Below are 21,596 nucleotides of genomic sequence, written 5' to 3'. Positions count from 1 at the left end.
CGGTTCCGATAGATGGCGACGAGTCCGACACCTTACCGCGGAGCTGACCTAGCTCTTTACGTGTCGCTTACTTGATTAAATCTACATTTATTTTATATAGAATTTCATGCGATTCTTATCTGAGACATATATATGTATGTACATATTCGCAAAAGACTGTCGGTACTACTGCAGCAGTGTATTCTGCTTATAGTTGTGCGTCTGGGACAGCGTATACCATACGTCGGCATTGGTTACCGGCCGCCGCTACGTTCCAACAAAGTCCGAAACTAAACCACCATTGGAATTATAATGTTTGCTTTTCAATCAGGTTTCAGGGTTTGAAGTTAGATACACATTTACTTATTTTTGCTTATCTTTATTGCACAGCCCATGTTCTCACTTATACTTTTACACGTTTAAACACGTCTCTTAACACGTTTTAAACAAAGTAAGCGTACGTGCGAGTGTTAGATTTTCAATCAAGATATAGAATTGTGTGCACGCTGCTTTCAGACGTTACCGATTCCATAAAATTACCGAATCCGTTAAAATTCGTATCGTCTGAACGCGCTGTTTTACTAGTTACAGCTACATACATACTTTTCTATAAATCCATTTTTAAACACTTCTTTTACATCGTCCTTCTTCGTACAATTTCTCAAAATTAATTTCGCAATAGCAATGCTCGTTTCAAATTCAAGAAAAGGAATTTATATTGCATTATAATAATTATATAGTATTTATATTATATCGTACTATGTATGTCATACCTATATTTATAATATTTATTTCTATTATATAATTATCTTTTTTATTAGGATACCCTTTCTTAAGATGATATTTTTATTAAGAAATATTTAGAATTTATATATATTATCTTTTATTTTAAAAATTAGAATACACACACACACACACACACACACACAAAATACGTTTAAATTTTAAAATAATTCTTTTAATTGAAATAACGTTTTATCAATGCCAAGGCGTACATTCGATGCGATATTGTAATATATATTTAAAGAAGAAAGGTTACATAATGCGAATTATTTGCGATTCGTGCTCAGGTTGGTTAGATATATGATGGAACGATAATAGGCAATAGATGAGTTATTGAACTAAAGTGATTTAAAGGTGATAGCTCTATTATGCTATTTGTGTGTGATTATATATGTCGTTAGGATATATTTAGTTCTAACATTTTTATTTCACTTTTTCGCACAGCTATTACAAAAAAGCTATAACATTCGATCCAAAATTTCGTACACATATCACGATGTTCGACATAATATTAGTGACAAGAAGAGGAAATCCTCTTGGAAACCTATCGGTTATGATCGTAGGTGTTAATCGTACGTCGATCGCGCTCTTACATAAACACGTAGCTTTGAAACAGCGAGTGTTATACACACGTTAAGAAAAATATACATAGCAAAATGTGACCAGTCACATAATAAATCAAAATACATGAACACAATGTTACGTTCGCTTCTTCTCAAATACAGTTGTCTGAATCCTGTTCACGTAGCGAAAGAGGATATTGAAAAGAGACCTAGAAATATTACGATTGTAGTAATCGCTCGCTTACGAATGATACGCTCAGTGAATCGTATTCGTTCTCGCAATCGGTAGATACGAATCGCGAATTACGTGTACGCTTATTTTCGTTTCATGATATTGCCATTCTATACGCATGTACAGAGTTCTATATAGATAAGACACGTATAGAATATAAATGCCATTCGATATTTCTTTCTTCCATACGTATTAGTTCTGCGTCGCTACCGGATATAATAAATTGTGATTTGTAGCTTTTGATGTTTGTAACTTTTGGAATATGAACTGGAAATGGATTGATCCCTTAAATGACTTGTAATAACGTTTGCCGTACGCCTACTCTTTGGCTATTTCCGTTCACGAATAGTTTACACGGTTTCGTGGCAGTTCTATGCTAACTGTTGTATTTTCTAATAATAACAGCGTACCTAGGTCAAAAAAGTGGCAATGAATTGTAATTCCAGGAAGAAACGAAAAATATTTAGAAATATTTGTCTATAAATATGTAATCTTGATTTTAATTAATAACAAATTTTATGAAAGCAATGGCAATTGTCCAAAATCGATCATCCGCTTCACCGATTTCAATAATTTTTAAATATGTTGTCGAGGGCATGATTCTGAACAACTCTTTCCTATACATATATGATATGTATTTCGTTCTTATCTTCTGTTTGTAGTTTATACAGGTTTACATAGACTTTCTATTTTATCCGGACGCTACATCGCATCATAAGACGCGGCTTGCAACCGGTACTAACGTATGCGTGCTGTCACGTACGCGCTACACATAGACAGAATTCACTGCAGTGTGGTACTGACGGTTTTTCTATTCTTTTTTCTTTTTTTCCTTCATCTTCTTCTTCTTTCGAATATCTCGTAAACTATAGTCTAGCGGCAGTTACATGCATAGAGAAAAGTTATTCGAAATGTTGATTTCTACAACACCAATCAGAAATCATCGAAATCGTCAAGGTGGATTGATAATTGCATGAAAACTTTTCTATGGAATTATCGTAGTAATTGTTTCCTAAATTGTTTTGATCGAAAATCTTATTTAAGGGACGAATCCAATACGATCAACGGTGCCTTCGATGGTACTTTGTGACTACTAAATTATTTATAAAAACGAAGAGCAACGATTCATTTCCATATACGAATAGTATTTAGAACCACTCGACTTATGAATAATACGTAGGCTGTCTAAGAGTTGCGATAATTTTTGTGATTAACGAGTCGTTGCTTTCACAAGAATTATACATTTTGACGTTCAACTTTCGCCCAAGATTTTCAAATAAAAAATTTACTTTATTTATTTACGCAACTTATTTGTGCTTGTGTGAAGCTGCAATAAAATATAAAATTTGTCGATTACGATAAATATAATCTAATATTTATATTAAAAGTATGATCTGAAATTTTAATCTGAAATTGATTCTTCTATATTAAAGTTCATTAATTTCTCATTAAGAGGAATAATTTTGTTTGATTGTTCATCATTTTCATCGAGAGATGAATTATTATTTAAAAGCAATCGAATCGAAGCCGAGAATGATATCTAACCAGTTTGCCGCTTTTTCGATAGACGTAATAAAATATTAGGATTACTGCCATCTCTAAATAGCAGCATATACAAACATGTATGTATCTTGTGGTGATATGTCCTTTTTCGTGTTATATAGCGATAGTTGGCACTTTGGCGAACGTACGTTTCTCGGAACGTTATTTGGGTTAACCAAAGCATCGTCGATAATCACGGTAAACTATCTGCACTTTCTTACACGTATCTATTTAGATGTTCAATTATACATACTATAATCTTTTGTTGTTTATCGATAAGAGATTAGTAACGTATTAATAGTAATTACTACTTATTTGATGCTTAGGGATATCCGCTAGGGATGATATTACTTGTTGTTACTCATTAGAATAACACACTCGAAACATAGGTAATTGAAATTCGGCGAGAGTTATTTCACGCGATTGATTCTGCATCGTCGATTTCAAACGTGCAGACAAATTCTATTCTTTTACATATATAATATATAATATACGTATGCGTTTTATGTCGCAAGGAGAACTACTACTTCTCGTTCCTGTCCTCTGAAACTGATTTTTTCTTTGTGAAAATATATAGTAAAAGATCGATGTCAATCGTTCGATCGTCAAATTTCTTGCGTAGTACCTACATATGTATGTACAAGGTGTCGTGTTGAAACCGTAAATATCCCTCGCCACAGAAATACCATCGGTACAAGGTATATACGGTAATTAAAAAGCGTTGCGATCGTTTCGCGACGCAAGAGTAAATTCAACAGCGATTGCTTTAGAGTCCATTTCCATTTATAGACTGTTTTTTTTTTCTTTTCTTTTATTTCTTTTCCATTCTTTTTTCTTTCTTCTCTTTTCTTTTCTTCTTTTGTTTTCTTTTTTTGCAAGATAATGGCAAAAGATAGTTTAGCGAAAGATGGAAAAGCACGGTTCTACGTTTCTGCCTATGCTAGTCCATAGTCAAAGTCGAAAGAATACGGCCGTAAAAATTAATGTATTAGTTCTACGTATAACTAATATTATTGATAATAAGATAGATTTGGCGTGATAGCAATCATTAAAGCACTAATCGCATACATAAATTCTCGTGTCTTCGTATATATCGGTAATTAAATTTTTCATTTGCTTGTTTATTGCGTAATCATCGAGTAATTTATATAATCATACCATTGTAGGATTTCATGTAGTACAAGATTAGGACCATAGAATGAAAATATGTAAAAGGAATTCAATAATTCTAAATAAATTAGAGATCTGAAGTAACATAACACTTTAGCTTCCCTTTAGTTATTGGGTCAATGAATAGAAGCTTGTGCTTGAAGGATTACAACGGTGATAGTTCGAGTTGCTAAAAAACCGCAGCAGCTTTCGAGATACGTATTAACGAATATGTATATTAATGTTAAAATAGTAGTACACAACGTAATCGACGCGATAACTGCTTCGCTCGACGCTCGGCGATCGACTTGTGTCTACGTAACGGGCCGCCTCACGGTCACGGCGGCCCCAAGGAATAACCCATACCTAATGCAATATTCTCGAAAACACTCTTGAAAATCTTAGAAACTACGAGTTTCCGGCAATCTGGATCACCACCATCGTAATCGTTGAAGCATAAACTTCGGATTAAAGTGTCCTACTCGTTGTCCTGCCCATACTTTTAATTCTAAAGTTATACGACAGTTTATAAGTAAAGTGAGTGTAAATCTAAGCAGTTAAAGGAAGGATAAATAATAAAAATTAATTTTCAATATTCCTATATTTTTGTTTGCCATTTAATTCATAGTAATCCATTTTAATAATATATGTATACTTAATAGAATTATTATATGAATTTTTTGGCGAATAAAATATAGATTCAATATGTTCTCACAAAGCAAATATTTATGTACTTTAATGATTGTTATAGAATTTCCGAGCACAAAAAATGGACCACGATATTAGAATTTGTCCAACTATAAATATATACGGATATTCATTCTTTTAACTAGTAATTAATATTGTTGTACTATAAAGTATAAAATAAATGAACTTCAAAAATATCTTATTATCAATCTATTTTTATCAAATTAATTAATTTTTCTCGCAGTTTGTCCACCTACTATGAATTAGTCTAGTTCCTTTATCTAATTAACCGATCGAGTCTAAGTTTTTCGTTGCATATTCACTGTTTTTATCTCACTCGTGATTTTGTAGCGTTTATCCTTAAATTGTATGTACATATGCATATGTATATGTACGCCTACGCGAAACTTGCATGAGAATTTCGTTAACAGTAAATCGAAGAAACGTATAATAGAAAATAGAGACAAAGGCGATCGATATAGTCACATTATACATTTATAAATACACTTTCGCATGAAATGTTTCGGTAAAACAACTGTTAACGAAATCTCAGAGAGTATAGAAGCGATTCGAAATATATGTACAAATATGTAATAGCAGCAGACATCGAGGAGATGTAGATGTGATGCATAAAGGAAATAATGTAATGAATTTGACGGGGGGCGGGGGGGGGGAGAGAATAGCAATGATTCTACGTATAAAAGAAAACTACAAAGAAAATCAATGTTGAACATGACACCAGACACCTTAAAATTATGCAATGTAAAATTATGCAGCATACACAAATTCCTCGTTACATCAAAAAAAATTATAGTTTATTTTATAATATAAATAAAAATCGATAAATTTGGCTTTGTTATTAAAGATATATGTACGTGTATTTATATACATTTACTTTCACTTTTTATGGCATGTAAATGGATAAGTATCACAAGTCGATCTCTAATATTTTGTCTTAGTGTTCTGCGAATAAAATTTTAAGTTACAAATACAGTGGATTTCGGTTATTCAGGACACATCGGTACTAGCGTTAGCCCGGTTAAACGGATGTCTCAATTATGCCAAGTATCACATAGGTCAATACAGAATTACGTAGATAGTTAAGATAACAAAAAATGATGAGAATATTTTCAGAAGACAAAGTTACAGCGAGCGGAAACGAAAGAGAAATGCGATACATAAGTAACGCGTCTGTAAAAAGATAATAAGGCAAAGGAATGCGGATCTAATTGGTTACATCTAATACACCGAATGCAATCATACAGATAAGCAATCGTTCTGATCGAAAATATTACGTTACAAATAAGATATAGCCACGTGACGATGAGGAAAAGAAAGGAAATGGTAGTCTTATTTGCCCCTATGTCGCGCCGTCCCGCTTGCTATCTTCTCTTTCTCATAGACTACTGCAGTCATCTGTAGTACCAAAAAGAACCAAACACGCTGCTGCTTCAATTAATGAAATTATGCGAAGAAAATTAGGACTATCTACAAATGGTTTTTATTTATTCGGTCAGGTTCTATACTTTCAGCTTCGTTTCAAATAAACGGCTACCTTGGTTAACCGGTGGCTCAAATAAGCGGAATCCACTGTAGTAACTTTTTTTAATTTATTTCTTCTGTTATGAAGAATTTATGTATATCTGTTCGTTGCGTGGCTTAAACTAACTGAAATGAAAAAAATATACAGATAATGTGCCCGCTATTATGTATGTGAGAATGTAAAATGGCATCACAATGACTTCGATCATAATTTAAAAAGTATATAAGATTAATTACATCGTGCGTAAAGATAATATAAAGATAATATGCTGAGCGCGCGCGCATTTGTATGAGTTATAAATGGGCACTCGCATACATACAAGAAATTATGAATACAATCACAAACTATTTACATACAATGTTAATAACATTTTCTTAGCTTTATATTAGACGAACCATTTTTATACGTACCAACTTATTAAATAAAAGTGGTTGTCTTCAAACACACTTGCATACTCAATCACGTATGATTATCGTTATTTGTGAACTATTGGCTTATAGGGGGATATATGCTTGTCTAAAAGTTCATAACCGGTACTAACCTTTGTCCTTGTTTGCGTCTTTCAAAATGTTTACAGCTGCGATAAACGGGATGCATCTATTTTTATGGAAACAGAGTCTTTTACGTCTATTATTCATCCTTTACAGTTCAATTGAAAACTATATTACGTGTGTACGACGTATGTATGTATGTATATAATTTGTGTGTGTACGTGTGTGTGTGTAAGCGCGCGCGCGCGCGCGCGTGTGTGCGTGTGTTTGATGCACGTGTTAGAAATTGACAACCGTTTATCAAATTTATATAAGTATGTATACAATAGTTAACCTCTAACTAGACCTTGAGACTAAATTATGGCTTGTTTACCTTTTACTTCCTCGGTGTTCTATATCGGTAAATTTTAATTAACGGCATGTGTGTGTTTATAAACCGATGCTACTCATCAATTGCTTAGGCCCTCTTTTTAACGTGGATAAAAGTGTACGATCAGTACCATCGTACGTATATCGCGTTAACGTACTGGTGACATCTCTCCTCTTTCTTTCTTTTTTTCTTTTTCAGATCTCTCAAGCCCGATTATTCTGGTTTTGTTCATGAATTATGCATACAAGATATTTATATTATTAAACGTGAGACTGGAGAAACGTTAATAGACGTAATTCATTCACTCTATAATATGAGGCACGCAGACAGCCATAAATCATTACAGTGGTATCATTTATCTTAAGAAATCAAATAAACTCGATGAACGTATTAAAATTCGACGCGTTTAACAAAGAATAAGAAAATTGTAGGACCCAGTAGTATGTTTCTTCTATCTTGATAAAATTGATCGAATAATTTTCTTTTACTCCATCGGAATGTATCCTGAGGGAAACTCTCATTAGCAATGCTGAAAAATATAAACGCAGAGAAACTAGTAATGGAATCTGATAATAAAAGATATCAAAGGTATTTAGAATTATCGGCGAAAGTACAAGGGCAATGTGAATGATATCTCAATCCAATTCGTCTAATCGTGGGCTTCTTTTACACTTAATTTATCTACGCACTTTTAGATAACCATTTGTCTTAAAGCTGAAATCTTGGATATCTATTAACGAGTTTCCAACAAAAAATGTTTCCTAGAATCATATACAATAGTATATGTAACAGTTACGCTCAGTCGTGCCACGTGTTCGGAAAAGCGCATCATTTCTGCACTGATCTGAGACTATAATTGTTTTACATTAATCAACGTAATTGGTGTTTTTTCCTTGCGAAGTCAACAAATGTATCTCTGTCGACGCTTGATAAGTTTGCCTATCTACAACAGATCTATATGATGGACGTTTACATATATATCTAAATAAGTTTAAAAAGAAATGTATGACATTTACTACTTTTTACATATCGCTATTCGCCGATATAAAGCAAATAAATAAATAGCTTATATATATATATATAATATATTATATATATTATATATATATATGTATATATGTATATTTCTATAGAAGAGCTAGTGCATGCGTGTGTGCGGGAGAGTGGAGAGGGGAGAGGGAGGGAGAGAGAGGAAGGGAGAGATAGAGAGAGGAGATTGCTCTTTCCATCATGCCATGTTAAGCATCATTACAGCTGTGTATCGTTTAAGTATACATTGCATAGATCCATAGTAAACATGATTTTCTCCCTTACTAACCTTATAGCAAAAAGGAAAAAATTGCAAAAATACATTGAGACATGATTGATCTAGCCAATTCATTAAAGTCTCTCTATACGTATTTCGATTCAATCGATATCCGTGCACGCAATTCATATTTTTAAACAAAACAAGAACAAACAAACAAACAAACAAACAAACACACACACACACACACACACACACACACGCACGCACGCATCAAATTTCAATTTGATCTAAATGACTGACTATACGCATTCTTTTTTCTGTTTTACTTTTCAATAGAGACTGAATATTCCATAAAATGAGATACAACCTCACAGAGGTTGTTGAAGCGGAACAGACATAGCTAACCCTTTCACCGTCCTTAAAGCGTTGCATCATTTTTATTCAGCTCGTAATTAGGTAAATTTACCTAAACATCACAATTACAGACATTCTAATTTACTGATTCAGCCTTTCGATTTTGAGACGCAGGCGGTGAAAGGGTTTGATATATTCTAGTTCTGTGACTGTGTTTTTTTTCCACCGCGCGGCTTGATACTCTCGGAAATCTGCCACATTGCTTCCTCACAGAGGAAATCGCTAAAATTATTGAAGAACGTTATTATACGTTCGTGTTTCTTGAACGAATATGTTCTGCAATAAATAAATAAACAATTCAATTTAGAAATAACATTGAAATATATATTCGTTATTTTAAAAAAAATTATTAAACGAGCGAGCTTACCCTTTTTTGAACCTTTTCATGTTTTCAACGATATTAAACTGTTGCCATCTTTTCGAAAAATTTATCGTACCATCCGGTAATAAATCATTGTTTCCAATATGCACGAATGTAAGATCTTGTAACACAAGTCCGCTGTAAGTGAAAAATGTGCTTCGAATATTTGTTAGCTCTTCGATGAACTTTGCTTCGACGAAAACTTTGCCTTTCAATTATTGAAATAAAAAGATTAAAGGTACTTACATGTACGGAATGCATGGCGGTTGTGTTTCTGCCAGAGCTTGCCTGTAAGCTCTGAAACTACTGGAACTATCAATAAGAGCGCAATATTCTTTTAAACCTTCTGTAATATGTTTCTGCCATTCGAGCCTTCTAATTGGAGCGCTATCCAACGCAGAAAGCAAGGCTAAGTAGCTATTAAAATTATTTATTTTTCTAAGGTGCTTCATTATCTTGATAAATTTAACAACGTATTTCTCTCTATCTTTCGCTTCATTCTCTAATCTATGTTCCAGTATTCTCGATCTAGCCCAGTACGACATTTTGTTAAAGTGTTCTGTGAATCTAGTTAGATTCGGACTTCGTTCTTCATTCTGTTCTTGAGCCCAAATTAGTACTTCCGGAATTTCAATCTTCATGAATAAATCAGCATCTAACAATGTCATTTGTTCTGCAATTTGTTCACTCTTGAAATCGAGAAGGGAAGCTTGCTTTGTTGTCACACTCAACGAAGATAGAATCGGTTGTGTAGATTGCAACTGCTTCGCCGCGTGTTTTTCCAAAATTTTAACACGCAAAGCTTTTGCCATAGTAAGATCACCGCTACATACCAATTGCTGTACAAATTCCATTAGAGTTTGCAAGAGGGTATCATCGAGATCCGACATGCTGGAAGAAATTAATAACCTCTTTATAGTTACGTTGAATTATTTGCGATATATTTAGAAAAAATTTTTTAATTTCTAGTTAATTTTCTAGCAAACTTACGTTAAGTCGCTGACAACTCTGACCAACAAGGAAAATGCTTCACGAGCTGCTCTTTGTTTAATAACGTCAGCAGAACAAGAGAATCGCTGATGACGTTTGTGCAATTTTTGAATTAACTCCAATGGTTGCATGAATGTTCTATATGTTGTTAGAAACGCCTCTTGATACAAAAAGTCTGTAAATAAAATAAGCACGCGGTAATTAATTGGTATGGTAAATGTTTATTTTAATTGCGTTTCGCAGAAATTTTCCTATGCATAATAAAAGTATTTATTTTTTGGGAGAGGAAAAGCAATTTTATATGTTGAAATTTTAAGTTACAGCAAAATTGAAAGTAAATCCAACAAATTATTACACTGACCTGATTCTTTCTCGTCTATGAAGCATGAAAGAATACGAAATGCATTATATCCTTCAACGACTACTCATTTGTCAATACGTATTACGATACGTATTATAACGCTTGAATAGAAAACTTACCATGTTTATTAGCTTTGGTTGCATGAATTAACAATGCATCCGGGTGACCACCCCTTATATCTGGCCCTTCTTCGTCTGGTTTCTTGAAGACTAAATACTTGCTGATATCGAGTTCATCCAAAATAGTATCGTCCTGATCGACGTCTCTCAAGTCCAAGTTATTATCATCGACGGAAATCGACGATAAGGCATTACTCGCAGGTCTTGAGGACGGTAATATAGTGTCCAAAGCAACGTTATTCTAGAAATGAACGGGTAGCGTGTATTAGTAATGATGTGTCTAGGTAATACAAATCTACGTTAATCTACGTTACTTTATGAAATATTTACCAACTTCGCTGGAGACAAAGGTGATAACTCCTTTTTATCATGAATACAACCAGATTCCTCTACTTTCATTGGTGTTGACGTTACGATTGGTTCGATTGTATGTATACTTTGCATACTAATGGTGGGTTTTGGCGAAATTGGCGGTGGCGTTGCATTTGATTTAATGGAACGGGATCTCTTTGGTGGTAATGCTGGTGGGAGACTAGAATTATTCGTTACTTCCGCTACTGATGGTGCCATAGTTATGGAGGTACTGAAAAAGATATAACACGCTTTCTTGTATTTTTTATATTAAACACGGGAAGATATGTATAAATTTTTATATCTAGAAACGCATACTTTGAGTTGTCATGTAATGTAGTTATAGTATGCGCCATGAAAGAGCACGATTGTGTCGTAGTAAGAGCCATTTCGTGTTGTTGCCATTCCGCTTGCATCGAATTATAAGCTGCCACTGAATGACGGGTCCCAAGACCAGAGATGAAATCGTTGTTGCTGTGAGAACAATTCCCAAACATCTCCATGTATGCCATGACTGGAATAGATACGATTAAATTGATACGATTCTAATCTACCAGACAATATGATATACTTAAGAAAAATAAATAAATAAAAAAATACGATTCCATATATATATTTATATATGTACATACATATGTATATACATGTATGTATATTGTTTCTATTTTTATCACACATGTGTATATATATGGTACATACAAGCGTGATTCATGTTACAATAAAATATCAAAGCACAAGTGTATAAAATACAGAAAAACACTGATGCACAAGCATGTATCTCGATAGATAATGACATATATGTAATGTAGCGAATACCAGATTATTATAAACTCACTGGAATAAGAGTGAAATCCGTTAAACGACATTCTTACCGCGATTAAGACTACATTCTTCGCGATTAAACGGTTACTTAAAATTGGGATAAATATCATCACGATGATGCAAGCATGAACAAATATCGTGTAGATCGAGGAAATTTCGGATCGTTGGAGATATATCCTCTAGTCGATTGTGGAAACGAAAACTAAAGTCGGCTGTCTTAATTCTAGAGTTAAAGAAGCGTAAGTGTTAACTGACTATTAGCAAGAAAAGGTCAATTTAATTAATGAAACAATGACGACGCCCACATAGGTGGTTGAAGATTAGTTTCTACGGTTAATGAAATTTAGAGCTATTATACAGAAACGTCAATGGAAATAATATATTTATAAAGTACGATGTGTAACAAATTCAAATCAAATAAATATATAGAGCTTGATTTGACAAAATAATTTAACTAATGAAAGGAAAAGATGAGTGTGGATAGAATGTAATGAAATCTAAAAGTTTAATAATTTGTATGTAAGAAGAAGAAAAAAAAAATATATATATATACACACACATTACTCTATGTGTTTTTAGTATTATTTCATTATTTCAATTATATATATTAAGATATAAGCCATGAAAAAGCCCAAAAATATGAGTGACATATCCAAGCTTAGTCAAATGAAATCGCGTTGATGATTTCGACAAAATGAAATGAAAAATAACGACGAAAACATGCCGCAAAAAGCTAAGATATTAAAAGTCGTGTATAATTAATGCGTGAAACGACGGGTTTCAACTTAGCGTGAACGTGTGTTTGCTGAGGGATAGCTGATTTGCGTGGGCAGGATCCCACTTACCAGAATATGCCACTGATTGGAACACTGGGGGATACAAAATATTGTATCAGTTTTAACCTACTACGTGGAAAAGATTCTGAACGACTACTCTAATATAATCTAGATAATCTCTAACATAATTTTGTTTAATAATTATTCTCTTCAAATTCAGGCAACTTCATTTTTAATACATATCCATTATCATTGATACTTTATTTGAATTTTTTCAACAGCAATAAAGCAATCGTAGTATGGTGTTAAATATTATCTGCTGTATTACTGTTGTTTTTTGTAAACAATAATTCGACTTACTATGCCTTTTCTTAAGCGGCAGTGGAGGGGGTTTACTGGTATCTGTATTATCGCCGTTATTGGTATGTAAACTACAGGTTGATAAATGCTCATTTTCAGGTACATTGTCGTACTGTGACGGTTGACGTTCTTTCCTCCGTTTCGATCGTTTTTCCGGCAACGCTGGCGGCACACCGTTAGCGTCCGATGCAGAAATCGACTCCATTTCCTACGAAACGCGGAAACTCACGTTTAATAAGAACATACATGTTGATGTTTGCAAATTTTTAATCTACGATGCATCGACGATCGAAATTATTGCATGGTCATGATAGAATTACAAGTACATATAGAATTTCTGCAAATAGTCAGCGAAACAACAGCTTGATTTCTATGTTATATTTCGATTTGAAAATTGTTTAAACTGTTTTTTAGTAATTATAAGTAAGAGATTTATAAGTAAGAAGAAATAAAATCACGACACACAACACCCACATTTACCAATTTTTCTAATACAGCAGGATCTCCAGTTCCGGAAATGTTTGTTGTACTAACGGTACTCTTCGTACTAGTCATTGTCTTCTGAGTGAAAATAGACCCGTTATTATCCGAAGACAGTTTTGTTTGGGAAAACGATTGTTGCGAATTAAACGTTTGGGAATTGTAACTAATACTGCTTTGCTGAGAAGATCTTTTGGACGTTATACTGGAGGTAGTATAACTTTGAGACGAACTTCGTTGCGAATGCATGGATACGAAACCGGATTCCTGCGTTTGAGTCGATAATCGTTCCATTTTTCCTTCTATACCTGCAACATAATCGCCATATGGTTCGTTATAACACCTTAAAAATGTTTACTTGCCTGTTCTTCAACTTTCTTACAAAAAGACTACTTTGCAACGCTTCCCAATTCCTGTCAGCAGGCACTATTTTACGAAGGTAAATTTAATTTAGATAATCTAGATTTAGAAAACGAATCGAGAAAAAGAATACCAACCTATTAGACTGATCGGAACGAAGATCTATACTATACTGTTTAGTCATGTAGTCTAAAGGTCTGACACCTACGTTACCTGCTTCGCTCTAGCTATTCGAGCTATTCGAGGAATTCTTGCATAATTTTAGCTCTTGTACATTTTTTCTTTACATTTATAAATGTGCAACGTCATCGGCACCGCCTTTACTTCAGCTTGACGCTGTTGGCGACAAATATAAAACGATTTTATATTACCCACCGGTAAATGGATTAAGCATTTCTTGCGGAGTTTGTTGACCCAATAACATTGTACTTGGTATGTTTGTTTCGGAACCGTCCCAGCAACTACAGTTTGAACTACCATTAACTTGCATACCTATAAATGTAAAAAAATAATCAATATATTTATTTTCTCTCTATATCGTCTGCATAATGTTTGGAAAAAGATTGATTCAATCGATAAAAATGAAACTTTTACGCATGTATGTATATAATTAAATGTGACTTTTTTCTATCGTTACACCACATAATCTTATTTATCAGAGAGTTAATTATTTTCGAAATATGTATCCCAACGTATTCTAAGAGATTTTCAGTAAGACTGATTCGACGATCGAGACAAGCACAGTTGAAGACCACTTCGCTGACTAAGCATTGTCCGCATAGTGAACCTTTCGACACAAATGGAAATGTACTGGTATAGTTTTACCGCTACCATTTCAGGATGGTTCTAATTTCGTTGTCATAAATCGGATATAAATGTTCATAGAACAAACTAATACGACTAATACGATATTTCAATGTTGACAAACGGAGCTACGCTGAGGTTGCCTCGTTTTGGAAAATGTTGACTCTTAAACTTAAAGCAGATGATTAACTGTTGGCAATTTATAAGTGACATTAATTGAATGGCAACCGGGAATAAAGGTGAAATTACGAGCTAAAGCGATTTTTAGGTTACGCTGTAGGTACTCGATATGTTGCGACGATATTCTCCTTAGAGTTTTTCGACATTCGCCTTCGACTTGGACTCTTATTTCTTGGGAACAACCAACAGAACAGCCAATAGAACAACTAGGAACAACGCTCGAACCTCCTACCGTGAAACTGTGCTTTATACGATTCCTCTTTAAATTTGAAACTCCTAATACGCTTGAGTTCAAGATTACATCACATTCCGACGTACTATGTGCAACCCGCGTGTCCTAAAACGATATACAGGGACTATAGAATACTTTACTGTTAATATATTTACTTTACTGTTAATTCCAGTTTGATGAGAAAACGTGCCGCCATAGATCCCTATTCCATTTGGTTCCATTTGGTTCCATTCCGGTTGCCATTCACTTGTGTAAAAGGTATTTCATCGTATCAATTTAAGTAACATAATGTCTAACGCTAATAACTGAATACAGATGTATCGAAAAGAAGACAGAAGACAATTATATTACAAAATGCAAACAATGTGCGTTACAAAGAAATATCCTAATATCGTATTATAGTCCACGTCATATAAGTTAATCTATAATATAAACATATTATTTATATAAATGATAATTTTGTTTACGCGTGCTTCTCTTTATTACTTTCTTCTTTTAAATATGCTTGAAACTGACTCGATACCGAGTCGGTATTACCGAGGTTATGCAAGATATATCGCTTATCACATTCTTACTGGCCATGATTAAATAATGGATGCTATGATACGATAAAAGGATGGATCGGTTACCTTGGATAGTAGCCATCAGGCTGAGATCCATACTGTCGTTCAGAGACTCGTCGTTTGGTCCCATGATCGCCCGTATTTCATCTTCGTCACGGGAATGGTTCAAGGCCGAATCCAAACTGCCAGCCGACGCGCTCAAAAGAGACGACGAATCCTCCGGAGATCGACTTCGTAGGGAAACACCGTCGAGACTAGACGCTAAAAAACCTTCGGATTCATCGAGCAACTGTTGACCTCTCGTTCTCCGTTTCGGTGGCAATGGTGGCGGTGTACCGGAAGAACTATTTTCTTCCGACAGACACATATTAGTTCTGCAATTTACCATCCAAACGTTATTTTTCAATCGTACTCGTTTAACGTAGAACTACTTTTTTTAGTGTATGTATGTAGTGACATTCGAGAATAGATGCATTGTTATGCATTGTTATGCACTATCTATAAAAAGCATAGGAAGAAACTACCTCTCGGGAAGTGGCGGTTTTGGGGGTGGACTAGAATCCCTTAAAATCGACTCTGAACTATGCGAACTACGGACCAAACTAGTAGTCGCAGCTGTTTGCTCTAAAATCTGCCTTTCCCTTGGCGTTAACGGAATATCAGGCAAAGAATTTCTTTGCGGCGTCATTTCCGATCCATAAGACGACGTTCTGAAAACGCGATTTCATCGAACTTTTGGTCAATTATACTAATAAAATCGAACAACTAATTTTGTTTACCAGTATGGAAGAATGTAAATTTATGGAAAATCAGTGCTTCAACCAAAGAACAAGTAGAAAGATTACCTATTACTAGCTGTAGCGACGACAGGTTTCTGTCTATTGGCAATCTTCTCGTTCGCCAGGGCAACCAAGTTTTTCACAGCTTCTTCCACTAATCCTATGATGTGTGTAACGTTCTCGGTATCCAGCGCAGAGGACTGGTCACCGTGCAGCAACACGTCGTCACAGAGTTTTAATAATTGTGCTAGAGCTTGATACACTTGGTTCGTCGCTGATCCCAGAGTAGAGCTTCGTCAAGAAAATACGAAGGTCGCGATTACAAACGATATCGTATGTAAAGTTATGACATTCGGTAGCATCCACAATTTCATCCCTCTTTGCATTTCCAATAGATGATATAAAAGTTTGAAATTACAAGCATATATTACATTCGAGACTCTAGAAAATATCTCTAATCTTAATATTTTACCTAAACTTACTAGTTGGACAGAAATAAAAATAAAAATAAAAATAAAAATAAAGCTGCAATATACATACATGTTTTGTTCCAATATATCTGAAAATACCTAGCTCCCACTAGTTGTAATTATACGATAATTGATACGGTGCTTATCAACTTTTAATACTTTTTCAATGTTTGTTACTATATATATTTGACTTATACACGGAATAAATTTGCGTCACCTCGAACAATTAGTTCACGCAAGCATTTTATATAAAAATGTAGAATTTTATCTAGACGAAACACTTACTTCGAATGTTACAAACGTAAAATATAATTCCATGAGTTACGTAACTTTTTCCATATAGCAAGTAACGAAGAAAATGACCAAATTTAGTTTAGAATTAAAAGCAAGATATAAAATTTTCAGAAATTGTTCGAACATTTCGACGACCCTGGCAGTGTTGCGCGTTACTCGTTTAGCTTAACGTTAAATTATAAAATAAATATCTGGCATATATTTTCACGCGCACCAGCGATCCTCGATATCGAATAGATGAAAGTAGTCGGTTCAAAGTTTCAGCCAGGAAATATATCTTTTTTCTACCAAGTCACTCGATTAATCTACAAGCTTTTTCGTTTTTCATTCATTTCGGTCAATATCGGTTTTTAATCGATACTTTGATCACGATCGAATTCGCTTACCTGTTCTCGTAGAGGAGATAGGACTTCAGCACAGTGTGTATGGTGGTAACAGTATCGAGGACGATGGTGCCGTTGCCGGGCAGCATCTCGAGCTTTTTCTTTGACACGACGTCTCGGAAGTGAAGCAGTGCCAGTTGCACCTGTCGCACGTGGATATGCAGGTCGCGGAGGGGATTCTTGTCTAGGGTGGTCGCGCCATCGGTGCAACCGGGCGCGCTTTTATCACGCGGTGTTCGCGGCGAGGAGGGCGAGGCGGCCCTCGTAGCCGCTCCACTGCCTCCACCTCCGCTTCCGCTACCAGGAGAACGCATGTGGGAGAGCTTCTCCAGGAAGTCCTCCTTGAAGGAGCGCGCACGACGCGCTAGTTTACCACCACGCGCCTTCCCGCTGGAGCGTTCCTCGACTTCTGTAACAGACAATAAACAGAAAATTGAATATCGTTTATCGCGACACAGAAGGAGATTATGCGTTTCCTGATCTTTTCGTTTCAGACTTGCGTAGGTTGCAAAAATAATTTCCGTGCGTTCAACGAAACTTATTTCCGTACAATGTTCTATCTTTTCGTCACATAGTAGCCAGTTTAAAACCATTATTCCACTTTAAAGATATCGAAACAGATTGCCACAGGCGAACGTACGTTGCAAACGATCGATCGATGTAACTTGCATCGTAAAGGGTGCAAAAGGTAAAAGTACGTGATATCCGCTTAAACTGGTGAAAAACGCGTTTAATGGACTGACGTCGCAACGATTACAACCGATCGAGTCGAGTTAAAATTTTATGCTGGAAAATTTCGCGCCAGAATAGCAGACGTACTGGTACGTAAATTCCATCGGTGAATTCGCCGTGCAAACGAAACGGATAAATATATCGGGAATAGTAAACAAACGCGACCAAACGTTTAAAATCAAAGCGACGCGACGGCCGGGGCTCGATTGATCGGTTCGTTTGTCGAGAAGATTCGAATGTACAGGCAGAAGGGCTTTCGAATCGATTCATTTGAAGTGATCTTTTTTTCATTTTTACGAAGATTGTTTGGATAAGTTTGATTTGCTAAGTACTAGTCTGCTATTATATGGTTCGGTGGTATGATTATAACTAAGTAGAGGTATATATAGATAGTTATATTATAGCATCTGCAATTGATGTTACAGAAATATATCTACCTATACTTGTTAATTCGGTAATACTATTGGTTAGCAAATTGTTGTCGTTGTTGTCGTTGTTGTTGTTTTTGTTTTTGTTGTTGTTGTTGTTGTTGCTGCTGCTGCTGCTGCTGTTGTTGTTGCTGTTGTTGTTGTTGCTGTACGAACCGAGCCCAATAATAAGTATATAATAAAGTTGTTAAGAAATATGTTATGTTATAAATAACGATAAAAGGGTATTGTAGAGCTTCGCTTTAGAAGTGGACGAGCGTCCAAAGAAAAAGTCGACGTACTTTTCAGCGTATCAGTTTGCCAGTTTAATAATTCTATTTAATGGATCGTCTAAATGAGATGCTGGATTGATTTATGCATATGCTCTTGTAATACTATTAATAATTTTAAATGAAAACGAAATAAAAATAACTTTGTTTAAGTCTGCTAGAGAGGTGCGGTTCTCGAGCGTAGATGGGCATTGTCAAGATACGACGCTCCAAGAGCTAACTTTAAAGCAGCAAATCTGAGCAATCTCCGTTGGTCTCGTTGATAGGATTATATATTCATGGCACGCGGAGAACCAAATAAGTAATGCGCAGTATTCTGCGAAGTGTGTGTAACGCGTACTTTGAAGTTTCCTTTAGGTATTTAACGAAATCACTGCTATTACCTCGGAAAGTATTGTCGAATCTAATCTATTAACGAAAATGTAAATACACATGTCATAGCAACGTTCAACGTTGCACGTTGCACAAAACACCCCGAAATTACCCACCGCAAAGATCGGTCTATCGAACGCTGTCCGCAACGCTTCTCTTCGATTAATAACTTCATGCTCGAATCATTACCAGGTTGTTTGCCTGGACAAGTGCGCATGGGGACAGAAGGGGTTGGTTAAACCAGTCATCTTTGGTGGTTTGCGTTTCGCGATAGGGGGAAATGCAAGCAAGCGACTGGTCGAGGCAATCTCTGCATCTCTGATCGCGTATGTACGTGTGTATGTACGCCGGTAAATCAAGTTCTATTCACGAATTCCGATTGAAACCTCAATCAGGCGTGATTTGCGCTAAAGGCAGGATTCGGATGGCCGACAGAGATAATAGAAAACACGGAGAACGGAGGACGGGATCGAAATTGCCGTGACTGACTGGATCCACGGAACATGCTCGATCCTGTACGCTGTCTATACTACAGAAGCGCGTCTATACTCGAGGCTGCTGCAACCACCGCACCCGCGCTTCGTAAATAATCGCATGTACGACAGAGCCTTCAACAGTTTATTTGAGAAAAGACAGATTTGTTCGACCAAGGTATTCGTCGTTGCCATCTATGCGAGTTTCGATCGTCAGGACACTGACAAACGACAAAGGAGAACGTTCCTTGAAATTGCTGCTGCACGGCAATGCCAAGCCACACGCTGCTTTTACGATCGTTAACGAGCATCGTCGTAACATTACATCATAACGAGCGTTGTTTGGTAGGTATTGCAGCAACCAGTTTATTCGCTAGACATTACTCCTTCGGATTGCTAGCTGTTCGGATCGATGCAATACGCCTCATTCGATACCCACTTTTAATTAGTGGACGAGACACAAGAATAACTTGACCATTGGATCTTGTCTAAAAACGCGGTATTTTTCGCGATGATATTCGTCGCTTGCCTGATACAGTATTGTCCTTTCAAATAAACTTTGGATTATTCGCTTGCACGCCTATTATATCCCAAAAACAAGATCGTTCTTGTGTGGGTGCATGTGGATGTATGTGGGTGTGGGTGTGTGCGTATCGTGTTGATAACAAGTAGATAATCGGCGAACGCAATCGTTGGATTCTCGCGTGAAGTTAATAACTCGCATGGTAACGCACACGCACAGAGCAAGCAGCCCCTCGTCAAGTAAACATCACGTTGCTGGTACACATGGTGCGGATCTTGTTGTTGTCGCGAGGTAACACAGAGAGCACAACGGTCAGATCATCTTTTCATCGTTATCGCGAACGTGCAACGTGCTCGAGAATGCAACGACCGCGATAGCTTTCCACGCATGTCCCTTTAATCGCGTCACTGCCAGCCATTCATCAGCGTGAAAGCCTCTGACTGCGCCGTACCGCACCACCTCGAATACGCGCAAGTGGAGAAGGGCTTTGGGTTGATGGAAAACGTGAACACGTGCGAGAGGGTTCGAGAGCGGTCATCGTCGTCGTACAGACATGAATCAAAGCGAAATACTCTGCTTTACTCTGCTATACTACCCGTTCGTCATTCTAATCGCGACTGATCGTCTTTCGAATACCGGTGGATCCCGAATGGCATACAACTCGAGATTGGACAGCTTCGATAGCCTGGATTAACAACTGTACGATCGCTGGACGAGAGACGCATCGGTGTTTCTGAAAACGGCTGACGAGTGAATTTTTAGCATGCCGATGGATGAAAGGCCAAACCAAAGGGGTTGAGATTCGTCTAACGATCGCCTTTAAATAACACATCGAAAGGAGAATATTCGGACATTGAGCAAGTTTTGCAAGCCTGGAATGCCTTTTGAGCGTCTTAGTGAATAAGTTAACGTGAAATACACAACGATATGGAGAAAATGACCAACGGTTTCTTCTCCTATCTTCTTCAAAACAAGTGCCTGTTGTAAGTGTTCCGTTAATGAATAATTATTGATACTACGTTATCAATAATTAGAGGTTTAAGATGTTACAGGCTTGCATGAAAGCAGATATACATACGTACAAGAGGATAAAATGCGTTGTACATTACACG

General features: G+C 36.0%; 1 protein-coding gene across 11 annotated transcripts in view; it reads right to left on the bottom strand.

Moving 5' to 3' along the window:
• Positions 1-1,169: 1,169 nt before the first annotated feature.
• Positions 1,170-21,596, bottom strand: part of C3G (C3G guanyl-nucleotide exchange factor) — a 64,328-nt gene continuing 43,901 nt past the window's right edge. For 5 of the 11 annotated variants that reach the window (XM_076617521.1, XM_076617522.1, XM_033335500.2 and 2 more), the window contains 15 exons: positions 17,691-18,096; positions 16,607-16,831; positions 16,286-16,471; positions 15,828-16,135; positions 14,358-14,474; positions 13,617-13,930; positions 13,143-13,350; positions 12,852-12,875; positions 11,503-11,698; positions 11,164-11,416; positions 10,834-11,074; positions 10,354-10,528; positions 9,610-10,254; positions 9,370-9,501; positions 1,170-9,278 (listed from right to left, as the gene is read on the bottom strand). In XM_076617521.1, coding sequence (XP_076473636.1) covers positions 9,140-9,278; positions 9,370-9,501; positions 9,610-10,254; positions 10,354-10,528; positions 10,834-11,074; positions 11,164-11,416; positions 11,503-11,698; positions 12,852-12,875; positions 13,143-13,350; positions 13,617-13,930; positions 14,358-14,474; positions 15,828-16,135; positions 16,286-16,471; positions 16,607-16,831; positions 17,691-18,096 — 3,569 coding nt within the window. In that variant the 3' untranslated portion in view covers positions 1,170-9,139. Of the gene's footprint in view, positions 9,279-9,369; positions 9,502-9,609; positions 10,255-10,353; positions 10,529-10,833; positions 11,075-11,163; positions 11,417-11,502; positions 11,699-12,851; positions 12,876-13,142; positions 13,351-13,616; positions 13,931-14,357; positions 14,475-15,827; positions 16,136-16,285; positions 16,472-16,606; positions 16,832-17,690; positions 18,097-18,856; positions 18,952-21,596 lie in introns of those variants that run through there. The other 6 variants (XM_076617525.1, XM_076617518.1, XM_076617519.1 and 3 more) reach the window with 6 other exon arrangements.

The sequence above is a fragment of the Bombus vancouverensis genome, chromosome 3 (assembly GCF_051014615.1).
Source record: "Bombus vancouverensis nearcticus chromosome 3, iyBomVanc1_principal, whole genome shotgun sequence".
NCBI lineage: Eukaryota > Metazoa > Arthropoda > Insecta > Hymenoptera > Apidae > Bombus > Bombus vancouverensis.
Note: the sequence above shows the minus strand (reverse complement) of the source record. Positions and strands in the feature narration are given on the sequence as shown.